Raw genomic sequence first — 22284 nt, 5'->3', positions numbered from 1 at the left:
AGCAGCTTGGTGTGAAAAAAATCAACTGTGGGAGCAATCATCAGAAAATGGAAGACATACAAGACCACTGATAATCTCCCTCGATCTGGGGCTCCACGCAAGATCTCATCCCGTGGGGTCAAAATGATCATGAGAACGGTGAGCAAAGATCCCAGAACCACACGGGGGGACCTGGTGAATGACCTGCAGAGAGCTGGGACCAAAGTAACAAAGGTCACCATCAGTAACACACTACAACGGCAGGGAATCAAATCCCGCAGTGCCAGACGTGTTCCGCTGCTGAAGCCAGTGCATGTCCAGGCCCGTCTGAAGTTTGCCAGAGAGCACATGGATGATACAGCAGAGGATTGGGAGAATGTCATGTGGTCAGATGAAACCAAAGTAGAACTTTTTGGTATAAACTCAATTCGTCGTGTTTGGAGGACGAAGAATACTGAGTTGCATCCCAAGAACACCATACCTACTGTGAAGCATGGGGGTGGAAACATCATGCTATGGGGCTGTTTTTCTGCCAAGGGGACAGGACGACTGATCTGTGTTAAGGACAGAATGAATGGGGCCATGTATCGTGAGATTTTGAGCCAAAACCTCCTTCCATCAGTGAGAACTTTGAAGATGAAACGAGGCTGGGTCTTCCAACATGACAATGATCCAAAACACACCGCCCGGGCAACAAAGGAGTGGCTCCGTAAGAAGCATTTGAAAGTCCTGGAGTGGCCTAGCCAGTCTCCAGACCTCAACCCCATAGAAAATCTGTGGCGGGAGTTGAAAGTCCGTGTTGCTCGGCGACAGCCCCAAAACATCACTGCTCTCGAGAAGATCTGCATGGAGGAATGGGCCAAAATACCAGCTACTGTGTGCAAACCTGGTAAAGACCTATAGTAAACGTTTGACCTCTGTTATTGCCAACAAAGGTTATGTTACAAAGTATTGAGTTGTATTTTTGTTATTGACCAAATACTTACCAAAAACAAATCCTACCATGTGAATTCATGGATTTTTTTTTCACATTCTGTCTCTCACAGTTGAAGTGTACCTCTGGTGCAAATTACTGACCTCTGTCATCATTTTAAGTGGGGGAACTTGCACAATCGGTGGCTGACTAAATACTTTTTTGCCCCACTGTAGGTATTGACAGGCCAAGCAGAACAGTGATCAGGCAGGGGCTGAAGCAAAAACTTGGGTTTGGGAAGAGTTCGGAGAGGCCATGGAAAAAGCCTGGAGGGTGTGGTCACACTCTTCAGCCTTCCTCGGAAAGTCTATGCCAGGGTGCTGAAAAGGAGAATCCGTCCATTAGTCCAACAAAACAATGGTTCTCAGCTGGAAAAGGGTGGAGTGCCCACGGCACTATTCAGAGAAAGTGGAGAAATTAGCTTTCTCTGAATGGTGGCTGGTCTCTACCTTAGAGAGAGGGTGAGGAGTAGAGCCACTACTACTCCACATAAAAATGGAGCCAGTTGAGTTCCTGGGGGAGACCCATGGCATGTCAGAGAAATTATATCTTTTGGCTGGGCAGTAATATTTAGTGACATCACTAAACATTAACTTAGGCTGTCTTAAAGAGACACCACACATTTGTTATTGTTACACTGAGGAGAGGGAGGCATAGGCTTCTCTGCTTTGCCTGCTGACACCACAACCTGGCCCTGAATAAGCAGAAGAAAATGGATGGATGGCACCAAACTACAACAACAGTAACCTCAAAGTGCTTTATATTGTAAGGCAAAGACCCTACAGTAATGCAGAGAAACCCCAACAATCAAACAACCCCTATGAATAATTACTTTAGCAGCAGTTTGATGCAAAAACTCCCTTGTAACCAGTAGTTACAGTTCCTTTGGGGACAAAATGCCTGAATGTGGTCATCCACCTTTAATACATAAGTAGACTGGTGCATGAAGTTAAGCAAGGAATTCCTTCGTTGCAAGTTTATCTTGAATGTATTCACTCAAATAATGCAAACTAGGTCCCGCAAAGGGCCCTTTTATCCCAGCGAGTCTCCTCTGCCAGAATCCACAAACTCAACAGCGAAATCAGCCACACCTCCTCTGTCAGAGTGTCAGCAGTTTTGTGAGCAAGTCAGTGCTAGAGTATTTATCAAAAACCTGATTTAATTTTTCCAGAAAATCCAGAAAAGTTATATTCATGTTACCAGCCAACATCTCCTTGGCCACATGAGCGCCCTTCCTCTGATCAGGTTCACAAGGAAAAATAATTTAGGATTAATGAGTAAGCACTAGATGACATTGAGTGTGTTAGGGTGCCTGAGTCGTTCAGTCAAGTTTTGTTTTTATAATATTTTAAGTCTTGTTTATTTATTTTTGTTTTCTCTGTGCTGTGCGACTTGTTCCTATGTAGTTATCTGTATTTCTAGTTTAGGTTGTCTGGTGTTTGATCCTGTTCATGCCTGGTCTCGTCTCTGTTTGTCTTGGTCCTGCATCTGTGTGTCCTGCCCTGTTAGGTCCGTCTTGTCTTTGTTTCCCCTCCCCCCAGTCACGTCTCTGTGTTGCTCCCTTGCCTTCTCTTCCCTTGTTCCCCAGTAGTGTCTCTGTCGCTCCTGCCTTTGCCTGTACATAGTCGGCCTGTGTCTCTGTGTGTTTTGCAGCTTTTAGAGACACTTGTTCTGTGTGTACTATGTTTAGCTGTGCTTCCCCTGTCTTGTCAGTTGCTTATGTTCAGCCGTCTTCCCCAGGCGTTTCCTCCCTGCCCTTAATCCCTCTCATATATTTAGAGTCTGCATCTCCCTCTGTCTGGCTGTTCCTTGGCGCTCCGTGGCTGGAGAGCGCCCTCTTCACAGGATCCGTGGCTGCTGCATTCATTGCTGCATTGTTCTTTTCTGCCTTGAAATATTCTCCTGAGCTGGTCCAATATCTGCTTATCCAATATGCGGTTTAGGGCACTCGGAGATGTAAGTGGCTAAAGGAGTGGATGCACTAATGAAAAGTGCTAAAAAACATTAAAAGAGCTTGTTTATCATTTAAATGTGAGCTTGTTCACCTCTGAAAGATGAAGCAGAACTGAAACACACATAGAGCAGGAAAGAGGGAATGGGAGACAGAGAGAAAGACACAAAAGCAAGTCAATCCAGAAAGGGAAGGGAAGCATGTGACAAGGAAGATGAGGTCATGTGACCATCACAGCTACAGCTGATTTTTTCATGTTGTGCTTTGTTGTCCTTTCAGTTTACAAGGTCGAGGTGGATTCAGGGGTGGAGTCTGTCCAGCTGCCCTGCAAGACCGCAGTTTGTCTGCCCAAAGACGCTAAAGTGGAGTGGACTGATGGTTACAGGAAAGTCCTCGTCTATGAGAATGGTTCTGACCAGCCTGAAGAACAGCATCCATTTTACAGAGACCTAATCAGAATGAAGAGAAACTTGCTGAAAATTGGAGACCTCAGTCTGACCCTGAAATACCCCACAGTCACAAACACCTACACCTGCACCATCTACAGCCGGGAGGGAAACATCCTGCTGAAGAAAGAAGTGCTGCTCAGTGTCAGAGGTCAGTGCTGTAGATACAGGTCAGCCCTGCGATCTGAGAGAGAGTATCCTGAGAGAAAAGGCTCAATGCAATAGCTATGTGTACAGAGGGTTTGAATATGTGACTTACTGAAATTTTGCTTGCTCAGACTGTTTGTGTTGTTTTTTTTTTTCTGTGTTTGTGTCAGGGGTGTATGTGCATTGTCTTATTTTTGTTTTAATGTCTAAAACTCAATAAAAAAGTGATTATTAAAGAAATCTGCACACCCTGCACAGATTAGGGCTGCAGTGATGGGGATGCTCTACCAGTCCATCATGATGAAGAGAGAGCTGAGTATGAAAGGGAAGCTGTTGATTTACAGGTTACTCTACATACCTACCCTCACATTTGGTCACAAGCTCTGTGTTGTGACAGAAAGAATAACATTTCCACGTCTCCTTCATGATGTGACAGTGTCAGAGCTGAATGCACTTGTAGAGTATCATGTTTTTATGGCTCACATTTAAAGTGTTGCAGCTCTAATGTACAGCTGTCATATTAGAAATAGAAGCAGCTCTGATTTTAGTGCTCAAAGAAATCTATGAAGTGATGAATTCACACATGAACAGTTTTCTGCAGCGTTCCTCTCGGCCTTATTTGCAGCTCCACTCTTGTTTTTGCTCTAATAATTATTTCTCTCCATGAGCTGTTTCTCTGCCTGAAGGAGGCGCCACTCCATCGCTTCATTTAGTGCAGAACAAGAGTCACATGATGCTGCTCTGAACACCAATCACACTTTGTACAGCTCATGTTGTGTTTGTTGTCCTCTCAGTCTGTCAGGTGGAGGTGGAGGAGGGGGCGGAGTCTGTCCAGCTGCCCTTCAAAACCACACAAAACCTACCTGGAGATGCTGCAGTGAAGTGGAAATACTATGAGTCTGGTGAAGTCTTTAGCAAAATCATTCATGTGTATGAGAACGGCTCTGACCAGCCTGAAGAACAGCACCAGGATTACAGAGACCGAACGAAGATGAATGAAGACCTGCTGAAAACTGGAGACCTCAGTCTGACCCTGAAACAGCCCACAAAGAGAGACAGTGGGAGATACAGGTGTAGAGTCTACAGTGAGAGGATCTCCAGATTCAAAACAGTGCTGCTCAAGGTCAAAGGTTTGTTTCTCTCTCTCTATCTCTCTCTCTATGTGTGTGTGCGTGTGTGTGCGTGTGCGTGTGTGTGTGTGTCTGACTGTCTTGTGTCTCCTCTGCAGGGAGAGTTCAGGTCCAGGATCAAACAGGGGACATCAGGAACAGAAGCAGCTCCATTGATCCGACTCCTCTGATGGCTGATCAATCAGTTTGATCTGTGTGTTCTTTGATTATTGATCAGTGATGTCAGAGTGGAGTCAGTGTGATGTTGTTGTTGTGTGTTTGAGACTTTTAGTGTCCATGAAGGTCTCTGCTGCCGTAGATCCTCTGAACTGTGACAGAGGTCTCACTCTGGAGGAAACTCTCAGCACTTTCCAGCAGCTCCTCCATCATGGAGGACGTTCCCTCACTGTAACAGGTGGAGGAGAGAGGAGAGGAAGCACAGGTGGATCCTCTGAGGAAGAGGAGCGTTCCTGCAAACCACACGATCACATGACCAGAGGACAAGCATGTGCAGAAACACATTAAAGTCAGCCTGTAAACACGTTTGTGTAAATTCTAGCCGTGTGTTTCTGTTACATTCAAATAAAAGCAGAGAAAGCAGAACAAATGCTGAAGCTGTCTGTGTGAAATAAAGGAGTTACAGTACTTCCTTGCTGCACTGTGCTCTCCTCACACTCACACACACACACACACAGTAGGGGTGGGTTTTAATAATCGATTTTTCAATTAAAATTGATTTTAACTGGAATAAACCGATATCAATTCATTTAATCTGGAAATCGGTGCTCACACAGACAAGTAAATTTTGCCACGTTTGAAACGTCAAAGCGGTTAACAGAAGGTAACCATCATGGCTACTTTTCTCTGTATCTATGAAGCGCCTTGAGGCGACTTTTGTTGTGATTTGGCGCTATATAAATAAAATTGAATTGAACTGAACAGGACATTTTGATATTTTGAGGGTCTTCCTAGTTCTGTTTTTGAGATACACCAATTTTTATACTGCATGAAAAATTTAAATAAATATTATAATGCAAATTTGCAAAAAAACCCCAAAAACAGCATGTGCATCAAAATACACTATTACAAGCAGTGCAATATGACTTCTGAGCATATATAGAAAACCTTAAAGGCAAACATGACTTTTAAAAACACCAGTATAGGCTTATAAGACCCCCCCCCAAAAAAAAAAAAAAACAAACAAAAAAACTACATTTTCCGTGAAAATGACGTCACTTCCATATTCGGGCATGTGATGGTGGACATGTGATAGTTCATGCTGATGGCTATTCCAACGTAGGAAGTGTTACGAACAACGACGACCGTGGCTCAGGGGGTTGGGAAACGCATCTGTAACCGGAAGGTCGCCGGTTCGATTCTCTCTGTCCTGGTCGTTGTGTCTTCGGGCAAGACACTTCACCTACTGGTGTTGGCCGATGGCGTGATATGACAGCCTTGCTTCTGTCAGTCTGCCCCAGGGCAGCTGTGGCTACAACTGTAGCTACCTCCACCAGTGTGTGAATGAATAGTGGCATTGTAAAGCGCTTTGGGTGCCTTGAAAAGCGCTATATAAATCCAATCCATTATTATTATTTCTGGAATATTACCATATTTTTCGGACCATAAGGTGCACTGGACTATAACACGCACAGTCGATGAACGGGTCTGTTTTCCTACATAAGGTGCACCGGGTTTCTATGAGGAGCTCCTTAATGAAAGAAAACAGTCGGATAAGTCAAGCTTTACTCAACTCATTCCTCTTGCTTCCTCCACTTCTGTAACATTGATTCATTCATGTTGAATTCTCTTGCAGATGCTCTATTCCCATGTTGTTGTGGTATATGTTGCTCCGGCATTTTTCACATTTTTGCTATGTAACTTTGCATCTGTTTTCATGGATGCCTGGATGTTAAACTGAACTGTTACACCTGGTAAAGCAGCAACACTGATCATTTTATTGAAGATGAAAGAATTCAGACAGTTTTTAACTCTCAGTGTGCCGCAGTGTTCGTTTCACTTTGCGACCTGAAGCGGACGGAGTTTTGGACCCAGAATACTATGAGTCCAAGAGGCTCCTGGCTACGGTAGCCATAATACTCCAACAATCCATCAAGCGGTGCGGCTTCGTAGCTTACGATAGTCGTACTAAAACATTTTTGACAGATTTTTGAGCTCCACGTAAAATCGGTTTGAGGCCAGTAAACAGTAAAATAAGGTGCACTGGTTCACAGATGCAAGATGGCGCCTGTGTTTGGCTGTGCCGCTGCCTCTGTCCATCTGTTTGTTTACTTTTCATGTTGTGCTAGTGTCTTTTCTACACTTTTGTCCAGCATCATCTCCCTCCGGATTTATGATCGCCATGCGTTATTGCGATAGCGTTAAATCTGCTAATGATAATTTTCAGAGTCAACGAAACACGGGTGTTTTCCCGGTTTACCTCCATTCTTGCTGGTCAGCTCTTTTTTGCTTCCCAGGCCTCATCGGAGGTAATGGGGGAAGAGAGCGGGCTTTTTTGGGTTACTTCGTCGGCTTAGCAGAGAACTGGATCTTCAGGGGCTTTACTCTTGGGCTGCTGCCAATAAGATACGCCTGAGACTTGTTGGAGCTGGATTATTCCCCACAACTCCCTGTGTTAACCACCCGGGCTGTCACCTGAAAGCATGGAAAGCCACAGCTCATCGCAGTAGGAACCCTGATTTACCGTGTGGCTCACCACATTGACATTGAGGAAGTTCAGGGTCTCTCCAAAGATCCTCAGGATTTTCTATACAGGCGCTGTGGAGAGCATCCTCACACAGAACATGACATCGTGGTTCGGGAACAGCTGTGTGAAGGACCAAAAAGCTCTCCAGAGAGTGATCCGTACAGCAGAACGCTGCTGCAGGATTGCTCTCCCCCCGCTTCAGGACACCTACACCAGGAGATGCCGGACTAGAGCAGCGCAGATACTGAAGGACCCGTCCCATCCTGGCAACAAACTGTTCCAACTTCTGCAATCTGGTAGAAGGTTCCGCATCATCCGGGCAAGGACAGAGAGACTCAAGAGGAGCTTCTATCCCCAAGCCATCCGTGCCCTAAACACACACACCCGCCCTCTCACATCATCTATAATTGACTGAGACAGGACTCTTCCAGACACTAAACCAAGGCACAATGTACATTTCAATTCCTTTAATTTTAAATATGTTTATATTGTCTATCCTGTAAAATAGTCAGATGTCTATTCATATTAATGTACAGAATTCACCTGCTTGCTGCTACTACTGCACATTCACCCAGTGTATATACTATATGTGTATATATATATACACACACATATATATAATGTTCTTCCTCTACACCCCCCCCCCATTTTTGCACATGTCGAGGAGCGTGTCAGGCTACATTTCACTGTGTGTTATACTTGTATAACTATGCATGTGACAAATAAAGAACCTTGAACCTTGAACATTGTGCGGACTCTGTTCCTGGGCGTTAAGGCGTCTGTTAAGGATCTCAAAACTGGATTATAGATGGCAGACAGTTGGCGTCGTAAACCACGCCTCTGTTCAAAGATGGTCGCTCACAGTGGACATAGATGCTTCTTTCACTCCTCTTTCAAACATCTGTCCTCTCTGTCCAAAATGTGAACATTGGCATCCTCGAAAGAGTGACCTTTATCCTTAAGATGCAGATGGACTGCTGAGTCTTGTCCTGTGGAGGTGGCTCTTCTGTGTTGTGCCATGCGCTTGTGAAGTGGCTGTTTGGTCTCTCCAATGTAGAGGTCTGGGCATCCCTTGCTGCACTGTACAGCAAACACCACGTTGTTAAGTCTGTGTTTTGGCGTTTTGTCTTTTGGGTGAACCAGTTTCTGTCTGAGCGTGTTGCTGGGATGTCATGCTTGGAGAAAACTCTCCTGAGTTTTTCTGATACACCGGCTACATAGGGGATGACAATGTTGTTGCGTCTGTCCTTCTTATCCTCCCTCGCTGGTGTCTGATCTTCTTTTCTGTGCCTCTTTGCTGACTTTATGAACGCCCATTTAGGATAACCGCATGTTTTGAGTGCTTCCTTTACATGTGTGTGTTCGGAAGGGAAAAAGAAGGAACTCAAGACAGACGCAACAACATTGTCACCCCACTTTGCAGTTATTTATTTGTAAAAAATGTTTGGAATCATGAATGATTTTCATTCCACTTCTCACGTGTGCACCACTTTGTGTTGGTCTTTCATGTGGAATTCCAATAAAATTGATTCATGTTTGTGGCTTTAATGTGACAAAATGTGGGAAAGTTCAAGTTCAAGCCACTGTATATGCAGGGGCGGATCTAGAGAAATTTTCTCAGGGTGGCATGAGGGTGGTAAACAAATCAAATGAGGTGGCAAAATCAAAACCTGTTTTTCAAACACATATGCAGGTGGTTACATGTGGTTAAAATAATTCAAATGCAGTAAGTATACACGTTTTTCATATAAATATAGTTTATAACTTAATTATTGTCTGTAGCCCGCATAATTAAACACTTTAGTTACATAAAACATGTGAGTTTTGATCCTATGTACTGTATAGCCTTGTAAGGAAGAGGACTCCCTTACTGCATTTATTTATATTATATGTATAGCACTTTAGAGCACACCTTTCACTTTATTAAAAGCACCTTATCAAACACTTTATTTAGCATTGCACTTTAAGCATGGATTTGCACACAAGAAGTTTAAATATTTATTGACTATTTATTGGGAATTTTAAAATCAGTTGGTAGCCTTATTTCAGATCCTGCACAGCTGCTCCTCGTCAAGGAATGTGGTGGTTGTCTGTCAGGAGAGAAGAATGGTGATTGAGATTGTGATTAAGGTTTACCAATAAGGAAAACTAATGCAAATGTCTGTGTGAAATCAAAGGATAAAAGTGGTGCAAATAAGTGTTTGTAAGTTAATGATTACTCGCCTTTCTTGCCTGTGTCCTCTTCAAGGTGTTTGGGCAAATGTTTCCCTGGGGGTCCAGACACCATTTAAAGGTTCCGGGAGAGACCATTGGTAAAGAGAGTGTGGTGAATCTTTTTGTGCTTGGGTTTCTGGGTTTTTATAATATTGGGTTTGGTGTAACATTAAAGTGTGAAATATTTATTAATATGTAAATGTGAAAATGTATTTATGTATTTATTTATTCTTATTGATATATTGTATACTGTGGTGGAAGGTTGGGATTTAAGAATTTACCTGAGAGTGGAATAATGGTTAAGTCTGTGACAGCTGAACATATTTAAGGCTGCCAGTTGTCATTAGAGCGTGGATTTTTTGTGCTGTGAAGAAGCTCGACAAGTTAATTGTTGTAAGGAGAGCCGTATAGAAAATAAATACTTTGTTCCACTACACTTGCCTTGGTCTGTCTCACTGTGTTTCTAGCCGCTAAGGGCTGACCTGTTACAAGCCTGTATAACAAATACATATGTAGCCCAATAAGTATAAAAACCCACAAATTATGTGTGCCAGGAAAAAACAATGTTGGTCCACCAAAAGAGAGGAGAGCAGCACAGGGATAAACCTGCAGGCCTGACAGCAGGAGGTGTATCACTCTGCTGGTTTTCTACTTAGTGACAGTGTTTACACTGCAAATATGCCTTTGTGACATTCATCAGTGCCCTCACTGACACACAAAACAAAACAACTACACAACAGAACAACTACACGAGACAACACACTAACTAACTACTCCACACCAAACGTCACAAATCTCCCACATCTAAAAACTCTCTCTCTCTCTCATCAACAACCAAATCCCACTTAATTAATTGGTTGACATGGTACATTTTTCCATTGGGCTTTTTTTTTCTATTATTGTACGATCTACTGTACAATATAAAGCACATTGAGGCGACTCCAAGGTTCCTCACAGTGTTACTGAAGGCCCAGGTAACGCCATCCAGAGAAAGAATGTGGTTAGATACCATATTTATAAGATGTTTAGGGACGAGAACAATAACCTCAGTTTTATTTGTACAAGATCACTTTGACATGCTGGTAGGAGGAGTCAGGAGATGACTTGCTCTCCCTGCTGAGCCACCCGAGGAACCTTCAGGGTGTAGTCATTCTTTTTAAACTGAACCTTTGTTCTGCTTGTTTTTTGACACACAAACAGCACTGTTGGAATGTGCCACACACAGAGTGTGCGCTCACATTACGTGGCATATTTGTATTGTGTATTGAGCCATCAGCTCTGACGCACACAGTATAAACAGCACATATAAAGTCCACAGTGTGAACACCAAGCAGGGAGTGAACAGGCTCAGGCAGCAGCAGTGCTGATATATGCCTGGCCTCCATTCGTCTCATTAAAGCTGCCCGAGCCTCCAAACAACAACATTCACACATGTGAGCCTCACAAATATCACTGACAACCAAAAGTCCCATTTTTATATTGATGTCAGCATTATTCCATCATGAAGCAACGATAGAAACACATCTTCATTTCATCTCTGTTGGAGCTTTTTGTTCAGTGAAAGGACAAAAAGCTGCCAGTAAATCAGATTCACTCTGCTGCACTGAAACACTGTGGACACAGTCTGGAGACACGCAGACTTTAAACTTTATTTGCATGATGTGAAAAGAAACCACATCATAAATGTGATCATGTGGGACTTTAGAAACAGGATCGCCGTGATCAGAGAACCCGGCCTCTTTAATAACCTGTACTGATCTTTTCACATCTGCATCATTGTTGCGACAGCGGAAGGTATGTTTCAGCGTCAGGACTGAAGGCGGAGCTTGGTGCGTGTCAGGGTGAGGCCGCAGCAGCCGCCTCCAACCGGAGCGCTCGGGCGTGAAACTAGGAGGAAAGCCGACGTCCTCTTTTCTCAGAAGTGATCTGTGGCTGCTGGACTTCATTCCTCAAATTAACAAAGTGTGAAGCTGAACTCTGAGCTGTGACAGTGAAGCAGTGTGAGAGTGTCAGTAGATGATCAGCAGAGGAAAGTGAAGCTGCTGTGAGCTGATGTCCTGAAGGGCTTTTAAAGAGTCTCTGAGTTTGACAGGAACATGAAGATGTTTGTGGTGTTTGTGATCCTCCTGCACGGTAAGTACACCTTCCTCTCTCTGCTCTCATCATCAGCTTTTCTTTCATCTCTCTCTCTTTAATGTGTTGAAGTGCAGCAGGAGGAGATTTCCATCAAACACTGGATTCTGATTCAGATCAAACTAACAATCCAAAGCAGCAACTTTCAAATCTCTGGATTCTTCTTGGTGGTTTCCAGATGAGCTACATATTTAAGTAAAGTACAGATACCTTAAAACTGTACTTAAGTACTTACTGTCATGGTCCTGGGTCATTTTGACGCAGCCTTCTCTGCTTTCTTGTGTTTCTATATCATGTTGTTCTAGGAGTTATTCTATGAGTCCTAAGTTGTTCAGTGTAGTTTTTTGGATTTCCCCTCGTGTCTTTACCCCCAGTGTCTCCCTGTGTGTATTAGAGTTCTGCTGCCTTGTTTCCCCTCCTTATGTTTTATTCCATGTTTCCCAGCCTGTCTGTCTGAAACCTGCACAGACATGCTGGGACGGCATGTCTGTGCAATATTTGAATACTAGTGATTAAGGAACTGACCTCCCAGCCCATTGTTCCTTCAGTGGGCTGGTTTCAGTCATTATGCAAAGGTACTGTTTATAAGGTTGAAACCTGCAGTCAGCTGAGACTGGAGACGTCACTTGGATGAGTGACGAAACACTTCTCTCACAAAACGCTACGTCCAGATGAACAGAATCAACTTTTTGGGATAATCTGAAAATACTGTGTTATTTCCACTGTTGTGTGGATGATATACAGCTGTATGTTGCACTAATTGCAACAACACAAATGTATTCTGAATCTGTTGCTCTGATGTAAAACGCTTTGATCAGCTTAGTGATTTTAGATCTGGATTCCTCTCAGTCACTCCCAAATCTTTAATTTGTAAAAAGACTTGAAAATCTGTCCTCCGACATCAGGACTTCCACTCACAGTCTGTTTGTGCTGTTTGACCCTGACTTTTTTTTTTTTGGACTCACAGATCACATCAGTCACACATTCTCATGTGTGTCTCAATGTGTCTAAACTTGATCTTTACTTTAAAGTGACTCATGGAGTCTCTGTCTGTGTGTCCTCAGTTTCCCAGCATGCCTCAGCTGTGGAATCATATGAGGGGGCATCATTTGTAGTGCTGCCCTGTGAGTTTGACACTTTCAACCTAAGAAATGCCTCAATGGTGTGGAGTCGCTCCGACCTCAGTCCTCCCACCGTCCACCAGCGTCAGCTTCAAGGAGATGAACTGAAAGATCAAAACCAGCGTTACAGCGGCCGAACATCCATGAAGACTGACGCTCTGGAAACTGGAGACCTCAGCCTGAACCTGACCAACCCCCAACTGTCTGACAGCGCCACCTACACCTGCTCCATCAGAGACTTTGGACGTGAACTCAGTTGGAGTGATGTACAGCTGCAGGTCAAAGGTGCTGCAGGTCAGCAACAAACACCTGCTGTAGACACATCATACATCATTCAGATAAAACTTATCAGAGAAATCATATTGGCTCTTTGATTGAAATGTAGGCCTATTAGGTCAGTCAGAGGTCAAAGGTCATGCTGTTCTTTTTGTTTCCCCACAGAACAGTTTCCATCCTGGGCCAAAGCTCTCCTGGTTCTCCTGGTTCTTCTTGTTATTTCTGGAGGTCTTCTATTTTATGTCCGGCACTATTTCATGTCAGGTGAGTGTCTCCTACTACACTACCCATAATGCCGATGGTCAGCAGGTGTCCTCTGGTGGCTCCTTGACTGTGGCTCACACAAACTTGTTCCAGAAGCTGAAAGAGTTGAGAGTTACAAACAGCTGATACAGAGAGCTGAAGAGAAACTTCCAGGTTTGTTCCAGAAGTCAGAAAACCTCCTTCAGACTCAGTCATTGATCAGTGAAACAGCTCCACAACATGACTTTACTAAACAGTGTGTGTGCTTCACTGCATTGATCTGACACAGAGGCTGCATGTGTACAAGCTGTTCTTTCATTATCTGCAATTTAACCAGTTTTACTTTTTACCAAAAGTTTCACTGCGATTGGTCATGAGTTAACAGAGGTTACAAAAAAAACAAACTAATACTCGAGAACACAGACGTGAATAATATGTAATAACTTTACAATACAATCACGATCGTGGCTCACGAGGTTGCAGTTCATCTTGTAATCGGAAGGTTGCCGATTCGAGCCCCCGACAGTCTTAGCCATTGTGTCCAAGACACTTCACCTACTGGTGGTGGTCAGAGGGCCCGGTGGCGCCAGTGTCCGGCAGCCTCTGTCAGTGCGCCCCAGGGTGGCTGTGGCTACAATGTAGCTGCCATCACCAGTGTGTGAATGTGTGTGTGAATGGGTGGATGATTGGTTGTCTAAAGCACTTTGGGGTCCTTAGAGACTAGAAAAGCACTATACAAATACAGGCCATTTACCATTTACAATGCAATGTACACCAACTCACTGTAATCCAATAAAGGTTAAAAAAAAACAATGTTAAAGAGACCTCCATGATAAGATTTTATTATACATTTATTTTATTATACTGTCATTAATATTTATTATTTTCACACAGTGGTCACTGACATCTAATATGTGTGTGTTGGTTATAGTTATATAAAGGTTCAGGATCAATGTGATGAATTTAGAAGCAGAAAAATAAAAAAAATAAAAATCAAATGCATAGCATATGCATGGTAATCAAATAAATGTATGAATAATTTTTGTGTGTGAAGAAAACTCCTCATTTACATGAACAAACTGGAATCTATCAGATGTGATTCAAACCACTGCAGTGAATTTCCTTTAATAACTCTGGTGTGTTCTAGTGTTTGTAGTAAAATGTTGTGGTCTACACTGAGGTCTAACAGGACAAGCACAGGAATAAGTCCTCTGTAAAGTAAAGTAAAGTAAAATAAAGTAAAGTAAAGTAAAGTAAAATTTTATTTATATAGCACCTTTCAAGATAAAATCACAAAGTGCTTTACAGAGGCAGAAAACAGACATTAAAATCTAAAACAAAACAAAATCAACCAAAAGCGAGTTTAAACAGATACGTTCTTAACTGCTTTTTAAAAGACATGACTGAGTCCACAGATCCCAAACTCAAAGAGAGCGAGTTCCAGAGTCTGGGAGCCACTGATACAAACGCTCTGTCACCTTTTGTTTTTAACCTTGTATGCGGGACAGCCAGCAACCCCTGGTCACAAGACCTCAGGGACCTGCTGGGGTGATAGGAAAGAAGAAGATCACTTAAGTAAGTTGGAACTACACCGTGCAGGGCCCTATAAGTCATGATTATGATCTTAAATTGGACCCTGAACTTGACAGGGAGCCAATGCAGCTAAATCAGCAGGGGAGTGGCATGGGAGTATTTGTGATGCTTTGTCAGAAGCCTGGCAGCAGCATTCTGAACACCCTGCAGTCGTTCCAGGGAGGCGTTACTTAAGCAAGTAAACAAGGAATTACAATAATCTAAGCGAGATGAAACAAAAGCATGAATAATCATTTCCAATTTGGAACGTGACACAATGGGACTCAGCTTAGCGATATTTCTTAAATGGTAAAAACAAGAGCGAACCAAAGATTTAACGTGTGTGTCCAGCGTCAGAGCTGGATCAAATGTAACACCAAGGTTCCTAATGGATGATTTAATATAGGAAGCAAGAGGGCCTAGATTTTTAACCACGAGGGGAACAAATTTCTCAGGAGCAAAGACAATGACTTCCGTTTTATCAGCATTTAGTTGAAGGTAATTACCAGCCAGCCAATCTCTAACGGAGTCTAAGCAGGACTGCAAGATTTGGAGCTTAGAAACATCAGGTGGCCTAGAAGAGATATATAGCTGAATATCATCTGCATAACAATGATATGAAATATCAGAGAAAGAGCTAAGAAGTTGCAGAAGAGGGAGTAAATACAACAAAAACAATAATGGTCCCAAGACAGAGCCCTGAGGCACCCCATAGGCAAGAGAGCTGGCGGAGGATCTGAACTTAGAGGTAGCCACAAAGAAAGATCGATTTGACAAATAGGATTTAAACCATTCCAATGCGGTACCCGATACACCCACCCAGTGGTTTAATCTATCTAACAAAATAAGATAATCAACAGTGTCAAAAGCAGAGGTCAGATCCAGCAACATCAACACAGTGCACTCTCCAGCATCATAATTCATCAAAATATCATTAGACACTCTAAGAAGTGCAGTTTCGGTAGAGTGAGCCAGACGAAAGCCAGATTGAAATTTATTAAGAACGTTGTGTTCATCTAGAAAATCCATGAGTTGCTTGGCCACAACCTTTTCTAAAATCTTGGCAATAAAAGGCAATTTTGAGATGGGTCTGTAACTGGAAAGCAAAGAAGGATCAAGTTTAGTTTTTTTTTAAAGTGGGTGAATGGCAGCACTTTTACAGTAAACAGGGACCTGACAAGAGAGTAGAGATGCATTAATAATTTTAAGAACACTAGGACCAATAGACTCAAAAACATTTTTAAGTAAAGATCCAGTTAAAATATCAAGGGGGCAAGAGGATGGTCTCATTGAAGTAACCAGCTTCAACAACTCAGGCAAAGACACTGGTGAAAATCTTTCAAATCTGACAGGCTTAAGTAAAATCCGAACAGGCAAATGGTACATGGAGGGAGAGATTTTGCTCCTTACATTGCTAACCTTTTAAGGAAACAACAAACAACAACAACAAAGAAGGAAAGAAAATTATCACAGTCTTCATTCGAAGAAATAGCGACAGCAGCAGAAACCGGAGCAACAATATCCCTAATTGTGTCAAATAGAACCTTAGGGTTACCTCTGCTCCTAGAGACTAGGTTTGAAAAATAAGCAGCCCTTGCATCACGAACTGAAGCGTTAAAAGAAACTAAAAGGTCTTTTAAATAAAAGAGATGAACCTGTAAACGAGTCTTTCTCCACAAACGCTCAGCTTTACGACAGACACGCTTTAAACAGCGAATGCTGTCGTAACAGGTCATAAGGAGACCATTAGTAACCTTTACTACAGCTCATGTTGTGCTTTGTTGTCCTCTCAGTCCGCTCGGTGGGGGTGGATTCAGGGGTGGAGTCTGTCCAGCTGATCTGCAAAACCACAGTTTGCCTGCCTAAAGATGCTAAAGTGGAGTGGAAGGATGCAAACAACAGGAAGGTCCACATGTATGAGAACGGCTCTGACCAGCCTGAAGAACAGGACGATAAATACAAGAACCGAACAAAGATGAAGAGAAACTTGCTGGAACCTGGAGACCTCAGTCTGACCCTGAAACAGCCCACAGATGGAGACAACTCCACCTACACCTGCACCGCCTACACCAGGGAGGGAAACATCCTGATGGAGAAACAAGTGGAGCTGAAAGTCAGAGGTCAGTGCTGTAGATACAAGTCAAAGGTCAGAGGTCAGACTGATGATGGTGGTTCAGTCTCAGTGGGCTCCATCCAATAATGTCACAGTGTTAGCATGTCTGATGTTTGTGGCTGTTTTGGTTTTTATTTGATTTCCTCCCAAATGTAAAAGCTTCAGCAGATGAACTGTAGGAGCAAAGTTCATGTGTGAGACTTCATCTGAAAGGTCACATCTTCTAGTTTCTGAACATGTGTTTGTTTAGCATGTGGCTAAAACACAGGCTAAGCTAAGTCAGCTCAAATCTCAGTAAAAACCTTCTTTGGTCCTCATCTATAATCAGTCATATCTGAGTCACAATAACTAGAAGATGATTTCTAGCAGAAGTGTGAACATCTCCACATCCTTTCTCCATGTTATCATCCAAAGCTGTGTGAAGTTTCAGAGCTCTGCAGCTAACAGAGACTTTCAGTTTGCTGCTCTCTTCCTCTGACAGCTCCATTCTTAGGGAGCGTTAGTTCTCTGTTTCACTTTATTCCACTTATTCAGTCTGATGTTCTCTGATCTGTTTCTCTTGTTTAGTGTCTTAAATGCTGCCAGTGCCTCTCTTTGCTGTAACCAACCTTTCTCTTTATTTCTGAGCTTTTTAAGGACTTTAACTGATGCATCAACCTTTGAAAATGGAAAGAAATCAGTCAGATTCATGGCTGCATCACAGTGTCACATGTAGTTCTCCACATCAGCTGGATTATATCTATAGCAGCAAACAGCTGATGCACAAATCTTTGTCTGTGTTAATAAAGTTGGATCAGTTCAAACAGTTTGTTGCTCTGCACTTGAAAGCAGCTTGTACAGTTTCCTAACTAATACTGTAATTCTGTACATGAGATTTTATTGGCTGTTAGTGAGCCAATCAAGAACATTCAGACCAATCAGGTAACTGTGGGGGAGGGATGTGGAGTTGACCTTTTGGCATTTAACCACGAGCTGTAAACATGAATAAGGTTAGCAGAGAATAATGTCTGTTAGTGAGGTGGATGTAGAGTTTAGCAACGATAGAGTTGGGTGGTCCTCACAGGACAGCCACTACAAACATATGATTTTATAGAATATGATGCATTACTGCAGATTCAACACAATAGAAAGGATTTGAAATGAGCTCAGCCTTAAACATGTGCAGCAGTAATATTGATCCACAGACACTGATGGGAACATTTTTCTGCACAATAAGTACTTTGACTTTTCATACTTTATGTACAATTTGCCAGTACTGCAGTTTTGTGTGTAGTGAGGTGTTTTCATGGTGTTTTCTTGGTGCTTTTACTAAAGGAAGGCTTCTATCAAATTCTTCCAAATGTTGTCAAACTGAGCTGTGTGATGAAGTGAGTGTGACAGAAACACTCAGACTGTGTTTCTTACTTTGTTGTCCTCTCAGTGCCCCAGGTGGAGGTGGATTCAGGGGTGGAGTCTGTCCAGCTGCCCTTCAAAACCACACTTCACCTGCCTGAAGACGCTAAAGTGGAGTGGAAGGACAACAATGATAATAAGGTCCATGTGTTTGAGAACAGCTCTGACCAGCCTGAAAAACAGAGCGAGTTTTATAGAGACAAAACGAAGATGAATCAAAACCTGCTGAAAACTGGAGACCTCAGTCTGACCCTGAAACACCCCTCAGACTATGACAACAGGATGTACACCTGCACCGTCTACAGCAGGGAGGGAAACATCCTGCTGAAGAGAATGGTGCTGAAAGTCCGAGGTCAGTGCTGTAGATACAGGGCAAAATGTGGATTGAAGCTTTTTCTGTTTCTATTTTGATATTTGGTGGATTTTCATGTGCTTATTTAAACTGGACGAAACCAGCTGTGAGTCACTGCAGCAGCTCTGTGCCAACAACCAACCAACACCTGGGTGGAGTCCCAGCTGAAGCTGAGAGATACTCAGAGACAGAAGCAGCTGTATGGAAGCGTTCTACAGGACGGCTGACACAAAGCTGATGTTACTGATGTCTCCTAGATAGATCTCATGGACCAAAGGCTCTCTGTGTCATCTCGGCTCCAGCTGAACCAAACTGAGAGTGAATTTGGGCTTTCAGGGAGGGGTGAAAGCAGAGCGCTGTAAAGGAAAGGGCTGTGATTGGTTCAGAACACGTCAATGAGAAGAAAGGAAAGCTTCAGAGCAACATGAATGAAACAAAGTGTTTTGATGACGACTGAAAGCCAAAACTGTCCCTGAAATCAGAGTTCAGGGGCACAGCCAGAAGACAGAGAATCGTGGAAATAGTGGTCAGCAGGTACTTGATGGAGTGTTTCCTGCTTGCTGGACTCCATATCATATGTTAGCAGAGAGTGTCTGGCTCTTGATTGGTTGAAGTGGAGAACATCTGCTGCAGAAAGATGCCTCCTGGTCCATGGTGGACATAGATGTTTTCTTTCACCCCTTTCTCAAACCGACCGCCCTCTCTGTCCAGAATGTGAACCTTTGCATCCTCAAAAGTGTGATCTTTGTCCTTGAGATTCAGATGTACAGCTCAGTCTTGTCCTGTCGAGGTGGCTCTTTTATGTTTTCCAATTTAGACGTCTGAACATTTCTGGCTGTTAGCACGAATGCTCACAGCAAATCTGGGACTGTCCAACAATTGCTCTTAGAACTGTAGAAGCTTCTCGGATGAGAGGTGAAATGTCTTCAAGAAACTTAAAGAAGTCCAGAAGCTTTTCTTTCAAAGTTCCTTAGGCTTTTTGGAATATGCTTTGTGCCCACGTGGATAAGGATGGTGTCGGCCTCTGCACAGGATCGTATTCTGCCCAGAAACTTTTCTAAAATGTTGCAGAGTATGGGCAAAAACAGAGTGCATGTGTTCTGGAATAGCAGTGTTATGACTAGTTTCTTAGCAGTCAACAAGATGGTGTATTGGTCAGAATACAGGAAGGAGGACAAGAGGGTTCCACTTTGCTTAACTGTTGAAGTCAGCTGGTTTTTTGTCACCTTAACTCATTCACTGCCAGCCATTTTCAAACGTATGCTTTCAATTGACGTCTATAGACGTCAATGGCAGTGAATGAGTTAATAGACAGTGTTGCAAATAAGCTGCCATTAGGGCAACTATATTACAGCAACAGTGGTTAAGCTAACATAAACTCAAAGGTGTCTTATAAAGAATATTTAAACATCCATCTTTGCATATACATATCAACAACATAATGAACAATAACTGATGTACTGCATTCATTGTCAATCACTTGAAAATGATCCCCAACATTTCTCGTGCTGTCTTCCTTGGGAGTTCGCCTTGTAATCGGAAGGTTTCCGGTTCGAGCCCCGGCTTGGACAGTCCCGGTCGTTGTGTCCTTGGGCAAGAGCTGTTTCTCTGCCTGAAGGAGGCGCCACTCCATCGCTTCATTTAGTGCAGAACAAGAGTCACATGATGCTGCTCTGAACACCAATCACACTTTGTACAGCTCATGTTGTGTTTGTTGTCCTCTCAGTGTGTCAGGTGGAGGTGGAGGAGGGGGCGGAGTCTGTCCAGCTGCCCTTCAGAACCACACAAAACCTGCCTGAAGATGCTACAGTAGAGTGGGTACGCTATGACCCTGAACCAGTAATAGATGTCCACGTGTATAAGAACGGCTCTGACCAGCCTGAAGAACAGCACCAGGATTACAGAGACCGAACAAAGATGAATGAAGACCTGCTGAAAACTGGAGACCTCAGTCTGACCCTGAAACAGCCCACAGAGAGAGACAGTGGGAAATACATCTGTGGAGTTCAGAGCAAGAACATCTGGATAAGATTCAAAACAGTGCAGTTCAAAGTTAAAGGTTTGTGTGTGTGTGTGTGTGTGTGTGTGTGTGTGTGTGTGTGTGTGTGTGTGTGTGTGTGTGTGTGTCTCTGACTGTCTTGTGTCTCCTCTGCAGGCAGAGTTCAGGTCCAGGATCAAACAGGGGACATCAGGAACAGAAGCAGCTCCATTGATCCGACTCCTCTGATGGCTGATCAATCAGTTTGATCTGTGTGTTCTTTGATTATTGATCAGTGATGTCAGAGTGGAGTCAGTGTGATGTTGTTGTTGTGTGTTTGAGACTTTTAGTGTCCATGAAGGTCTCTGCTGCCGTAGATCCTCTGAACTGTGACAGAGGTCTCACTCTGGAGGAAACTCTCAGCACTTTCCAGCAGCTCCTCCATCATGGAGGACGTTCCCTCACTGTAACAGGTGGAGGAGAGAGGAGAGGAAGCACAGGTGGATCCTCTGAGGAAGAGGAGCGTCCTACAAACCACTTGATCACATGACCAGAGGGGCGTGGCCTTCAGTGGTAGTAATAAAGGAACAGTGCACATATTCCACTTTGAAGACTCATCTCCAACAAAGCAGACCTGTGATCACTTTGACTCAGTATGATGGATTGTTTGGATTTGTCTTTCTTTCTCTGGCTTTTCTTGTGTGTCTTTGTATGTTGGATAGAGTCATGTGACCTGCCCAGGGACGACACATGGAAATGAGCAGTTTAGCTCAAATCTGGCAGGTTTCCATCTTCTGTTTTTATCCTGATGTCCCTGAACATGAACACTGTCCCTGTCAAATACATCCAGATACAAAGATCAGATCTACTGAGCATCATCAGCGTGTCAGCTGCTAACTGCATTGTGTATTTTTATACTGATGTACATCTCCTACACTGAAGTACTCTGTTATAAACTTGGTGCTCAGTGACTGAATCTCATCATCATAAACTAAAATTCATATGAATCTCTGCTACACTTAATGCAACATAAATCTGACCATGAGGCCACAGACACTCTGCACCGCAGTCACACACTGCTCTGTACTGTGAATGCACCACATTAATTCAGACAGTTTATCCTGCACAAAAGTACCCAGTATTTTCATGCAACATTCAAACAACAAACACAAAACACACACAAAAAAAACAAAAAAACAAACAAAAAAAACAAAAACCACAAAGTAAGTATAACTCAGTTTGTTTTGCAGGACGTTACATTATATGAAAAATACATAATTTAACACAACACAGAGAGTCACCACCATCTCTAAGCAACTTATCAAAGACATTACATTCATGCACATTAAATACATGCTGTGGGTCAAATGTTTTTCCATGTTTGAGATGTTTCCATGTTTGTTGTGATTAGGGATTGCTTAGGTTTTAAACGGTGCTCAAACCGGTGCTTAAAGAATGGAGAACACAAAATTGGTCCAAAAACCTCTCATGTTCAGCTGTTTTTTTGTAAAAAGATAACAATGTTAGCCTTTTCTGCAGCTATGGGGCATATATGGTATCACTCTGGGCTGGAAGCAGAGC

General features: G+C 43.1%; 1 protein-coding gene across 2 annotated transcripts in view; it reads left to right on the top strand.

Moving 5' to 3' along the window:
- The first annotated feature begins 11457 nt into the window (after positions 1 to 11457).
- The window catches only part of LOC112431854 (uncharacterized), a 179889-nt gene continuing 169062 nt past the window's right edge, over positions 11458 to 22284 (top strand). The window contains exons 1-7 of one of the 2 annotated variants that reach the window (XM_076879241.1): positions 11458 to 11656; positions 12721 to 13071; positions 13219 to 13317; positions 16662 to 16988; positions 18402 to 18725; positions 20452 to 20784; positions 20881 to 21565. In XM_076879241.1, coding sequence (XP_076735356.1) covers positions 11620 to 11656; positions 12721 to 13071; positions 13219 to 13317; positions 16662 to 16988; positions 18402 to 18725; positions 20452 to 20784; positions 20881 to 20972 — 1563 coding nt within the window. In that variant the 5' untranslated portion in view covers positions 11458 to 11619 and the 3' untranslated portion in view covers positions 20973 to 21565. Of the gene's footprint in view, positions 11657 to 12720; positions 13072 to 13218; positions 13318 to 16661; positions 16989 to 18401; positions 18726 to 20451; positions 20785 to 20880; positions 21566 to 22284 lie in introns of those variants that run through there. The other variant, XM_076879237.1, reaches the window with a different exon arrangement.

The sequence above is a fragment of the Maylandia zebra genome, linkage group LG3 (genome assembly GCF_041146795.1).
Source record: "Maylandia zebra isolate NMK-2024a linkage group LG3, Mzebra_GT3a, whole genome shotgun sequence".
Taxonomy (NCBI): Eukaryota; Metazoa; Chordata; class Actinopteri; order Cichliformes; family Cichlidae; genus Maylandia; species Maylandia zebra.
The sequence above is the reverse complement of the archived record's forward strand: the minus strand, read 5'-3'. Positions and strand labels throughout refer to the sequence as shown.